Source organism: Microcebus murinus, chromosome 18 (assembly GCF_040939455.1).
Source record: "Microcebus murinus isolate Inina chromosome 18, M.murinus_Inina_mat1.0, whole genome shotgun sequence".
Taxonomy (NCBI): domain Eukaryota; kingdom Metazoa; phylum Chordata; class Mammalia; order Primates; family Cheirogaleidae; genus Microcebus; species Microcebus murinus.
Window position 1 is genome coordinate 7,079,938 of NC_134121.1, and position 12,432 is coordinate 7,092,369.

Consider the following 12,432-nt stretch of genomic DNA (forward strand, 5'->3'; position numbering starts at 1 on the left):
GGGCGAAAAGGGCAGACCTCGCGGGAGCGAACTGTGGCCCCGATAGGAGCGGGAAGGAGCTGGGAAAGGAGCCCAGGACCACCGTAGGCTCGAACGGGAAAGCTTTGTGGTTTGTTACAGGGAAATGTTTGCTATCTACTGGGTGCAAACTCTAAAGTCATTACCGCCAGCGTCCACGCCATGAGTGCAGGGGTCGGGACTTAATTTTGCCGTAATTTAATTTTGAGTGTTACACAATGACATGTATTTTTGCACAGTATCACATTTTGTGCTTTAAATTTTAGAACCAATTAAAAAAATAAACGTGCTCTTTGGAACAGGTAAAACGTTATTAAGAAGAACCAGGCAAGCGGATGATGGAGGGAATTATTATGGAAGGAAAATAATCTTAGATGCCAGGAAAAAATAAGGAATAGTAGAGACCGGGCACCCTGGAGTTTAGGGTGTGGGTCCTCTGTTACCAATTATATGACCAATCTCTATGTACTTCTTTTCTCAATCATAAAGTGGGGGTGACAGTGGTATCCTTAAGGTGTAAGTGTCTTGCAAATGGGAGACGTTATTCTTACTACTGTTCTAGGTCCAGCCGCTCATCATGTGATCTTGCCAGGACAAAGGATGGGAAATTTAAGGGGTATTAAGTCTTTGAAACGGTGATGATAACAATATCCTGTCTGTGGAGCCTAGTCAGACTGCTGTTGGGAGAATCATGGAATAAAGTTTATTCACATTCCCTTAATCGAGGGGATTCTCTCCATTAAAAATCGCAACTTAAAAGTTGTGTGCCAGTGCTTTCTTAAACCTAATACCTGAATAATGAAGGGGGGAACCCCACATCTCAAAGGAGAGCGCGCTTGGCAAAGCCATTGCATTGGTGCCCTCGGAGAAGAAACGCTGAAGCCGTGAATTCCGGGCTGTACATCCAGCCTGCCCATGCATGTTTTCAGTGGCCCACCCATTGTTGTGGGGGTTCATGGAGTTGTCTTTTTGTTGCTTTTGCTTTTATATGCATTCTATTTGAATTCATTACCATCCTTTAAAATGTATGGCATTTCTCAGGAAAATATGAATTTCTGGCTTTTCTTGAAGAGGCAAAAGATCAGGCCTTGCTGAGCCACTGAGTAGTAGTAGGCTTTGTATGGGGCTTGCGCTCGCCAATGGGCCATAGCCCCGTGGTGGGCTGCACTCTTCTGAATTACTCATCTGGTCCCTGACACCATCCTCCAAAGGTTTAAGCAGAAACAGCAACACACTCAATATTAGTGTCCCTCTTTGTAGACAGGAAGAACATGTTTAATTCTCTTCCACAGGCATAGCCCTGAGAAGGAAAAGCACACAAAACACTCTCCAATGCAATAGGTCAGCCCTGTTGATAGCTTCCCCTTTTAGATTCTTAACTGAATTCACTGAGTTTCATCAGTCTTCTACACAAAAATACCAGGAAACTCCAATGCATTATCCTGACATAATTCCAGCACTTGATTTGCTGGAAGAACTCATAGCCCTAAACTAGTAATGATATCTAATTTCCAGTGATCACCTTCCCACCCTCCATCAATGAAACTAGGCTTCCCTAAGTCTCACTGAATGGTTTTCAGTGGGAATACAAATGCTGATCTCTCCTAGACTCCTTCCAATTCTTACTTTGATGATATCAATTCTTGGGCTCATAGGAAGATAATTAGGAGTTCTCATGTTAATTGTAATTACCAAGGAGGAAATAGTAAAAAAAAAAAAAAAGGCCAAACACCAACATCCACCTGACTTGGCTTTCTGTTTATCGTAAGACATGGTAATTTCCCAAGGCTAGTTTAGATAAATACATTTTGTCCAAGTTCAGGGGCTGCAGTTTTCCCTAGCTTCATGAAATTATCAATAGGCAGGCCTTTGATCTTCCTGATCCACGCAGCTTTGCTGGCTTTTCCTGGATCAACCACTGCAATGGACTCCCTTGCCTGGTACTCCTTCAACCTGGCTTCCCCGTACTCTTTCTCCTCCTTCATGGTCAACATCATGAACCCGGTGTTCATTCTAAGGGGATCAAGGGCTGTGCAGAAGCGACCCCGTTCTTTCTTGAGAGACAGGGTGGCTGTGCTCACCTGTGGAGCTAGCATGTGGTGCTGTCTGATGACCTGCAAACTGGTCAGGGGGCCCGTACGGCGCACTGCCCCTTCAGTTGAGCTGATCATTTGGTCTTCCTTTAAGCTGCCTGAGAACTTGGGGCGGATAATCATGGGCTGGGGGATGGTGGACTGGACTCTGGGACTGTGCAAAGACTTCTTCAAATTGGGCTGCAGTTTCTGAGTTTCAAGAGGAACATTGGTTTTTTTCACATCAATGGGAGGAGTGCTGAATCTCAACCGATCAACTGCATGTTGGACTGATTTTCCTTTGAAATTCAGGACCTTCCTTTTGTGCGAGATTGAAGGTCCCCAGGCATCAATGACTTGGGTTTGGGGCCTATGGGGATAGGCAAATTCCCCGGAATTATGAGCTTGCTGCAGGGCACTGACAGTCAGGAGGAACCGGTCAGGTGACATAGGCATTTTCCAGGACTTTTTCTTTGGGTGATGGATCAGGTCTCCAGGAGTTTCCAGTTGTCCTCGTTTTTGTACTTTCATCACATCATCTGCTTATTCAAAGAAAAAAAAATCAGCACTCCATGGAAAATATTAAGTACTCATGCATGAAAGTTAGAACCATTCTAACCGCTAGGCACACTGAAGTCTTTGTTGCCTAACAAGCATGCCATTACGTGGGCAGACATCCCCAATGATATCAGAAATGGCGATACCAGAAATGATTTAACAAAAGAAGTTTTTAATAAATATGCTAGTATTGTGTAAAGTCTGTATTAGCCTCTAGATGTGATTCCAACGGTCCACATATTTTTGAAACTTCCCTTTGGGAAATGACCTTCACACACCATTTATGATTCACACAAAGCAGGTTTGTAAATGTATAGTAGTAACATACCTGTATTTTTCAACAACAATTGTATTGCAAAGTGTGATTTCTACTTATTGATCAAATTTGACTCCAAATAATCTTAGATTTTTCCCCAAATCAAACCTGTCTTCAAAGAATATATCACCTTTGGGTAATGCAAAATAATCATAACATGACTAAAAGACGGTTCCTCCAGAGGAGTTCCCAAAATGTTTTGAACAATGGCAGCAAGTCCAAAAGCCACTGACCAGAATAAGAGATTCCCTCTGCCATACTGTTTTGTGATCAAGGCCTCAGAGGTGTCTAAGACCATTAAGTTAACAAAAATGTCTTCATAGGTGAGCAAATTGATAACATCTTTCCCATTTGGGCTTTTCAGTCTCTACAATACCACACAGAAGCACTGAAGGCATTATTCTCATTTTACAAAAAGGAATAACTGAGTCATGAAAAGTAGAATTCATTTGCCTAGTCTGACCTAGCAAGTAAAATCTGTACCCCAAGCTATACCAGGGAATAAAATGCAATGGTGTGTTAAGTATATAATTTTCCTTGGCCGGTTAGGTTTTAGCTCAAGATGTTTGTGTGTGGACACATCAGGACAGAAACTTCAAATTTTTCCCTGACCTTTACCTTGCTAATTAAACAATATTTTTTATTATATTATATAAAACCATGCTGGGCGTGGTGGCTATGCCTGTAATCCTAGCACTCTGGGAGGCCAAGGCAGGCGGATCACTCGAGGTCAGGAGTTCGAGACCAGCCTGAGCAAGAGTGAGACCCCGTCTCTACTAAAATATAGAAAGAAATTAATTGGCCAACTAAAAATATATAGAAAAAATTAGCAGGGCATAGGGAGGCTGAGGCAGGAGGATCACTTGAGCCCAGGAATTTGAGGTTGCTGTGAGCTAGGCTGATGCCATGGAACTCTAGCCGGGGCAACAAAGTGAGACTCTGTCTCAAAAATAAAATAAATAAATAAATAAATAATATATAAAACTGAGTGAAAATAAGATATCAAAATCTTCCCTGCTCTCCTTTCAAACTCCAAAGAACATATAATTTTTATATTTTTATAAAAAAAGAGAATTGTGATAAGCTCATTGTTTTAATTTGTCTTTTTTTAACATGATAATATATTGTGGATCTCTTTCCAAGTTACTATATATGGATCCTCCTCAAACAATTTTTAGCTATATATAATAATCAATAATATAGATTTTTCATTATCTGCTCAACCGTTGCCCCCAAGAAGTGAGGAAGCTGACGGGCCAGGAACAGTGGCAGGCTGTGAGCCCAAAACTGGAAACTCAGGTCTTAGAAAGGTTCTCCCTCTATGGCCTCAAGATAGTAAGGGGACAATTACGGAAAACCAGTCACTCTTAGGAGAAGCCAGGCATCACATTCATTCTGAATTCTGAAAGATAAGTAAAGTTGTTGGCCTGCTGGAAAACAAAACTAAAACTGAGAAAGACAGAGACAGAGAAAGAGAGAGAATGAGTTCTGATCTCACCACTGACTCAGAATAAGGTGTTACCATTTGTCTTACCTCCTGCCTCAGATTTTACTTCCAAAGTCTCTTGCCTACCATCCAAGCCATGTGCTTCTTTATGAGCAGAATAAGCTGTCTTCTTGCTATCTCTTTGGGGCGATTTTAGCCTTTCTTGAATTTGACCTTGTTCTGTTAACATTGCTAAATTGAATTGAGATTTAGGAAGAAACTGTAGTCATGATCTACTTCAGTTAGGTGTGAATGATGAAGGCATAATAATAATACTATAATCAGTAATGAGGGCTGATAATTGGACTGATTTTCATCCCAAATATCACCATTTTGGTTTTTATGGACACATAATAATTGTACATATTTATGGGGCACATGCAATATTTTGATACATGTATACATGTAATGATCAGGTCACGGTAATTAAGCTATCCATCATCTCAAACATTTATCATTTCTTTGTGTTGGGAATATTCCAAGTCTTCTCTTCTAGCATTTTGAAATATACAATAAATTATTGTTAACCATAGTTACCCCACTGTGCAGTCCAGCACTGGGACTAATTCCTTCTCTGCAGCTGTATTTTTTATACCCAGGGCCATATCATTTATTGCCATAGGAACTAACCAGTCACCTGGAGTTTCAGGTCTAGATCACACCCTGGCTCCCCTCCCACCCACTTCCCACTGAGTTATCAAGCTTAAGCATTATCCAAAACTCTTGGGTGCCTCTTCTCAAGAGGGAGCTGGCTGCATGTCGTGCGATGTGCTTGGGAAAGATCTATTGGTGTTCTCTATAGATCTGTAGATCCAATTTCACATGCCAAAGACAGGACAGACAAAAAGGAGGCTTGCTACCCTAACCTACACATAATTTATCCTTTGTATGTCTTATAAATGGCATGAGCCATGCCTGTACCCGCACTTACACACACACCCCTGGCTTTATAACTAAGATTTTCTAACTACACATATCCTCTCTCGGAGTTCTAAAGAGAAGACATTCTGTATAGAACACTTCTCTGCTTATAGTTACTTCTTGTCTCTGTCCTGAGGAAATAGTTATATTTACTATGTGTTTGACTTTTGGGGGGTGAGGATGTTGTTTGTTTGTTTGTTTGTTTTGTTTTAATGGCAAGTATTAAGGCTGGTCTTACCTACTTACTGTACAAAGATTCTAATAAGTTTGAAAATCTAGGCTTTGAAAATCAGGCTAACAAATATTAGTAGTTTGGCAGATCAAAGAGAATGGGTCTGACCTTCCTGAAGGGTTAGGATTTATAGCTCAGGAAACCACTGGCCAAAATATCCCACAGAGAAACCAGTCCTGGGCCCCCCTCACCTCCTCCATTGATTATCACTGAAGCCGCTGGGTTTGGCTTCTTTACCTGCAGACAACTTGGCTGACTTCTGGACGGCACGGGGCTTGTGAGGTTTACTTGATGGGAAGTCCACGGTCACAGTTTGTTTGCTGGACACAGAGTCTCTCAGGCTGTAAATCGGAGTGCTAGACTTGGAGAGAATTTCCAGAAGGCCATTTTCTTCCTTTTCTTCGTCTTTCTCCTTAGGCTTCTTTTGTTTACTTCTTTCGTTGGCGTACTGCCATTTTATGGGCTCAAACTGGAACAGGAGGATGTTGCTCTCTGTGTTGACCACCATCCTGGAACCAAAACAACAAGAGTGCCCACAAAAGGAGCGTGGAGGCCACCAAAAGACGAAAGACGCATCATGATCAATTACCTTCCCCTCCAATCCTTGGGACCCGGGAGCAGTGCCCAGGTAAGGGCTACACTAACAGGCTAGTGCAGGGCGCTGGAGAGTCAAGGGCAGTGAAAGGTATCAGGCTGTGCGACAGGGGCCACTTTGTAGCTCTTTTCTTTAAAAACTAAAAGTGAATGGACACATATGTTCTGATTGTTTTGCTTTTTAAGTTAAAAGACTTTTAAATGAATTTCTGTTCCTAGAACGAGTGCCAGGTACCTAAGATGCCCAGAGGCTTAGATACGCTGCACTCTCTTTTTTAAAGCACAGCTTCCAAACCAATGTTTCCGTTGCTTCGATGGCAATGAGGAAAACTCTCTAATGGGAAGCGTCCCCTCCTCCAGCTACCTCCACACGGACCCCACCCCCACACTTCTCACACTGTCACTCCCCGGCCTCTGTGCCTATACTATAAAGTACTATAGTATAGTATAGTACTCTGTACTATAAAGTAGGATGAGTTCTGCTTCTCTAATCCCCACTTTTATGCCCCCGTAGACATTGGGAACTTGCACCCCACGTCCCCAGCTCAGCCTCCCCCCCAAACTGGTTTCTGTCATTTACATAAAGCAAGCTGCCCCTCAACCCCGTAGAGATCTCCTGTAACTGTAAAGAAGAAATGGAGATTCTATGTGTTCGCTCCTTTCTGCTCCAGCAGGTGCAATTTTAAGACCTTAACTGTTAAAATAAACTCTCTAGAAAAGTAGCTTATTTGGGCTGGAAACATTGGAATGGAATTTGGGGACTCATTCCAATGAAAAATCTCTTTCAGACTTCTTTTTACTTAAGCCAAAAGGAAATCATCTCTCTTTGGATGCTGGGAATGCGTGAAGGCCAGAGCTGACTTGTTTCTTACAGCATCATTGCTTCATAACTGAAAAGTGTTCATTTATTGAGCCTTATTGCTAGGCTACCCCTTTAAGATGATATGTAGTATTCATGAAGTTTCATTAAAAAGAATGCAATATGGTTCAGAGAGATTAAGTGATGTCTCAAGTGAGCCCCGGGTAGAATTTATAAGTTGATTCCATTTGGTTATTTTCACACAATATCACCCTGAACCTATTCCTGTGTTGTAATAAGCACAGCACCGTATACAATTAGTGCAGTCACGATACTGGTTGCTGAAGCTCACCTGCTCAGCTCTCCCCCACTGGCCCCCTGCTGCTGCCATCCCCACCTCCTGCAAGTCTCTCTGCATTAGAAGTGGGCATGAGAGACAGCCCATGGAGCTCCATTCAGCTGAATGCATAATCCAAGAGCAAGCAGGGGCTGTACCTTGGCAGAACTATGGTCCTTACAGCAGAGCTGTCCTGCACCCATTGCATGATTTCTCCAAACACCCAGAATGAATGAAGAGTCAAAGTGAACTATGACTGATTCCTGTTGCTAAGTTTTGTGCAAAGCCCGATTAGTCCCCCACAAGACTATTACTCCACTGCAGGCAAAGTTGGAGGGAAGCACGTCCACTCTCTTCCCCTGACAGCAAATCCGGGGCTGGGATCCCAGAGGAGAAAAAAATCATCCAGACAGAATTGTTCATGGTTCTGATCTCCACACTTACCACCCACCTGTTGCCCTTAATAAAGAAGGACAGCACAGGATCACCTCTGGCATTGGCTTTTATCACCTTCAGACAGTTCCCATTGAGGAAATTGTAAATGCGGATCTTGCCGTCTGCACAGGCGCTGATGACCCGGAGGAAGAGAAGGGACACGTGAAGCACCTCCCTGGAAGGGAACAGAGCAACAGGCAGTACCCGGCGAGCCGCTTGGGCTTGACTACAGTCTGGGGTGTTCTGTGTGTGGTCGGGGGGCTGTGGTCATAACTGTCTTAAAGTCATGTTGGCCTCACTTTATAACCCTGGATATGTAAACCGTGCACTTTCAAGGCATACCTCTTCCTAGTCTGCAGTTACTTTTCCTGCAGCTAGGTCACAGTGCCACAAGGTGGCAAAACAAAAGAGCTGATGTCCCAGGTTTTTATTTGTTTGTTTTTGGTCTATTATATAGATGATCATGTTTTTCTCTTGCAATTTGATTCCTAGCTATCTACTTATACGAAAGTCATGCTGAGAATTATTTAGTGTTTTGATTCCTTTTAAAATAATATCATATAAAAAAAAGAAAAAACAAGAGGGAAAATGATTATATAAAGAAAAAACCTTCTATTTTAGCAGTTTCTTTTTGGTCTTAAATTAGTGGCTTTCCTTCTTTCAGTGAAACATCCTTAAGGAAAATCGTACCCAGAGATGAGATTTATGAGTGTCCTTTTGTGATGACTAGTAGAAGAGAGGAGAGCAGTAGAGGAGAGCAGTAGAAGATTTGTTGTATACCTCCCTACAATAGCTGGGTTCACACTGGACCTCAAATATGTGAAGTATTCAATTCTAAGAACTATAATTATCCCATTTCTGTTAATGACACTGAAAAGTTGAATTTAATGCCACCAATTTGTTAGATTCTATATGCAAAGCAAGTCCCTCAATCCCTGCCTTGTCTACCCAGCCAAGTCCATTCATGGCCTAGCTCAGTGCTACCTTCTCCAAAAAGCACATCTTATCTCTTATCCCTTGTCTCAGTCTCCTCCCCCCATCTCACCCTCCCCATCACACATGCATAAAAACTTCAGGTATACTATCGGATTCCCTGGGGAGAGCTCATGTCTTATTCATCACTGAATGCTCCTTACCTAGCACGACACCTAGCCCATAGTAGGCCCTCAACATATATTTGGTGAAAAAAACGACTGCTCATGTTTTCAGAGTATGGTCTACAGTGTGTTAAAAGAATCTATCCATGCCATTTGATCTTAGCCTTGGTCAGATCCCAGAGCCAGATGAAGATTTTTCATGGCCCTAACCACAAACAAAATAGAAATAACAAAGACCCCAAAAGGCAGAAACATGCTTAGCCCATTCAAAGGACAGCAAGGAGGCCAATGTGACTTGAACTCCTCCTTATGTGATCGATAGATAAGATAGATGATCGTTAGGATTAAGTTGTAAAATAAATATTGGAAAGTCCAACAAAGTTCTAACTTTTCCAAGATGAAAATATAATAACTTTGTTGTTGCCCTAAGTAGCAACTCAGTAATTGAGCACTGGGAGAAATGCCCTGAGATAGAAGGGTTTGTCTCTTTGTGTATCTCTTTTGATCTTGCTGAGCCGAGCCCACACTTCCCTTCTCATAGGTTGCTGTGACATCTGGTTGGTCCGTCTGTGCCATTGTAGTAATTAAAAGCTTAGGCTTTGGGATCAAAAAACCTGGGATCAAAACCTGACTCTACCACTTATTGGCTGCATAACTTTGAGGAAGTAACCTCTCAGTCTTCAGGTTTTTTTTTCCTTCTATGAAATGGGGATAGTAATTTCTTCCTCACAGGATTGCTGTCAGGATTAAATTAATTAAGGTATTTTAAAAACTTAGCCCAGTACCTGATACAATAATAATATTATGTTATTAAAACAGCCCAGTCTTCTTTCAGGTTTTATCTCTGCCTGATAAATAAATTATTTGTCTCCTTCTTTGCTCCTTGTTCATCAAAGACACTGCAGAGAGTAATGTCAGTGAAAATGATAGAGCAAAGAACTCCAAAATTCTTCCCTTCCATAAAAGCAATGGGAAAACTCATTTAAAAAGAAAAAACCATAAGAATCAACTTTTCCAGAACTCTGGGAAAAAAAACCAAAGGTGCAACAACCCAGAGAGTGCTTAGACAAGTAAAATGGCTTTGTGTCAGTAAGAACAGTGACCTTTGTGGCCCATCAACCTGCCCTAGTCCCATTCCTCACTGCCCAGCTTAATGGTAGCCATGGACATAAGAGCCCACATTCCTGGTACTGGAGGGAATAGAATGGACTTCATTCATTATTTGACCTGTCTGGTAGCTTCCTGGAAGACTGGCTCAAAAGGCTTGTGTTTATGTCACCTGACTAGGAATTCATCCATTGTTAAAGCTGCTACCTGGGGGACATCTGTTGAAAATGTTTATAGGCAAATGTTGTAGTTACTGCTACCCAAGGCAATAGATGTCCATTAGGGCAAACAATACACTAACCAGAAAGCTTTGGAGGAAAGGCTGGGGAATGAAATGTCCATGAGGGCTTTTAAAAACTCAGACATATTCCTAGAAATATAAATGCCACACACATGCCCAGGGCTGTGTACCTGCTCAAGAAAGACCTGAGAAAGCCATAAGCTCTTATCCCTGGCTAAGCTTGATGTTCTGTGCAAGCAGGAAGTAAGGGCCAGGATAGAGTTGTAAACTACCTGGCTGGATGTTGAAGTCTTCCAGCAACAGGCACACAAAGCCCCTTGGCAAATAGTGGGGAAAAAAATTGGTTCTAGGTGTTCAAATAAATCTCTGTCCAGTCATTTGCTCACCACCAAGGTAATAAAACAGAGACTTTAGTGGCCAAAGACAAAGAATACAGATTTTACAAGATTAGTTCAGAAAAGTCCCTAAACAAACTAAACAAACAATAAAAACTATTAATACAATAAGCAGCAACAAAAACAAACCTTGGGGATAGGGGGGAATCTGGTTTCCAGAGTTGTCACATTATAATATTCAAAATATTCAGTATGGGGGCTGGGCACAGTGATTCATGATTGTAATCCTAGCACTTTGGGAGGCCAAGGCAGGTGAGTTTCTTGAGGTCAGGAGTTTAAGACCAGCCTGAGCAACATAGCAAAACCCCGTTTGCACAAAAAAAATTTTTTTTAATTAGCTTGGCATGGTGGCACACACTTGTAGTCCCAGCTATTCAAGAGGCTGAGGCATGAGGATTGCTTGAACCCAGGAGTTCAAGGCTATAGTGAACTATGATCAGGCTACTGCACTCCAATGGGGGCAACAGAGCAAGAATCTGTCTCTTAAAAAAAAATTAAAGAAATTTAAAGAAAAAAATTTTTAAGAAAAAAATATTTTTAACAGACAGTCTTGCTCTGTCACCCTGGCTAGAGTGCAGTGGCATCATAATAGCTCACCGCAACCTCAATCTCCTGGGCTCAAACAATCCTCTTGCCTCAGCCTTCTGAGTAGGTGGACTACAGGCATATGCCACTGCATCTGGCTAATTTTTCTATTTTTAGTAGAGACGGGGTCTTGCTCTTGCTCAAGCTGTTGTCAAACTCCCAACCTCAAGTGATCCTCCTGTGCAGCCTCCCAGAGTGCTAGGGTTACAGGTGTGAGCCACCACACCCTGCTAAAAATCCAGTTTTTTACAAAAAAATATTACAAAGCATACAAAGATACTAGAGAGTATGGCCCATACACAGGGAAAAAAGTAATCAATAGAAACTGTCCCAGAGAAAATCAAGTGGTTTAAATCATCTGTTTTAAATGTGTTCAAATAGTTAAGAAAAATTTCCCTAGAAAACTAAAGAAAATTATGATAGCAGTGTCTCACCATAGATAATATCAATAAAGAGTTAGACATTACCAAAGAATTCAAGTAGAAATTCTGGAGTGAAAATCACAAAAACTGAAATAAAAACTCACTAGGGCGGCTTAACAACAGATTCAAGCAGGCAAAAGAAGCAATGTACTTGAAAAGAGGTCATTGAAATTATCCAGGGTGTGTAACAGAAAGAAAAAAGATGAAGAAATATGAGTGAGCCTCAAAAACCTATGACACCATCAAAGACATCAACACATGCATAATAGGAGTCCCAGAAGGAGAGCCCAGAAAGAGGAAGAAAGAATATTTGAAGAAATAATGGCTGAAAACTTGCCAAATATAATAAAAAACATTAATCCACACATCGAAGAAGCTCAGCTCTAACTAGGATAAACTCAAAGAGACTCACACCCAGAACGCATATAATCAAACTGTCAAAAAACCAAGGAGAAAGCTAGAATATTGAAAGCACTAAGAGAGAAGCAGCTCCTCATATAAAAAGGATCTTCAATAAAATTAACAGATGACTTATGATCAGAAGCCATGGAAATCAGAACATAATGGAATGACATACTCAAAGTGCTAAAAGGAAAAAAAAAATAACTGTCAACCAAAAATTCTATATCCATCAAAACCATTCTTAAAAAATGAAGGAGGAAATTAAAACATTCCCAGGTAAACAAAAACTGAGAGTTACTGACTGGCAGACCTACTTTACAAGAAATGTTTAATGGAGTCCTTCAGACGGAAATGAAAGGACACTGGACAATAATTCGACTCAACATGAAGAGATAAAGAGTGTTAATAAAGGTAC

General features: G+C 41.4%; 1 protein-coding gene across 2 annotated transcripts in view; it reads right to left on the reverse strand.

The window, feature by feature from the left end:
- Positions 1–1,259: 1,259 nt before the first annotated feature.
- Positions 1,260–12,432, reverse strand: part of FBXW10B (F-box and WD repeat domain containing 10B) — a 41,916-nt gene continuing 30,743 nt past the window's right edge. For both annotated transcript variants that reach the window (XM_012747879.3, XM_075994045.1), the window contains exons 12-15: positions 7,785–7,943; positions 5,841–6,112; positions 4,499–4,642; positions 1,260–2,629 (exon numbers count right to left, since the gene is read on the reverse strand). In XM_012747879.3, coding sequence (XP_012603333.2) covers positions 1,812–2,629; positions 4,499–4,642; positions 5,841–6,112; positions 7,785–7,943 — 1,393 coding nt within the window. In that variant the 3' untranslated portion in view covers positions 1,260–1,811. The remainder of the gene's footprint in view (positions 2,630–4,498; positions 4,643–5,840; positions 6,113–7,784; positions 7,944–12,432) is intronic.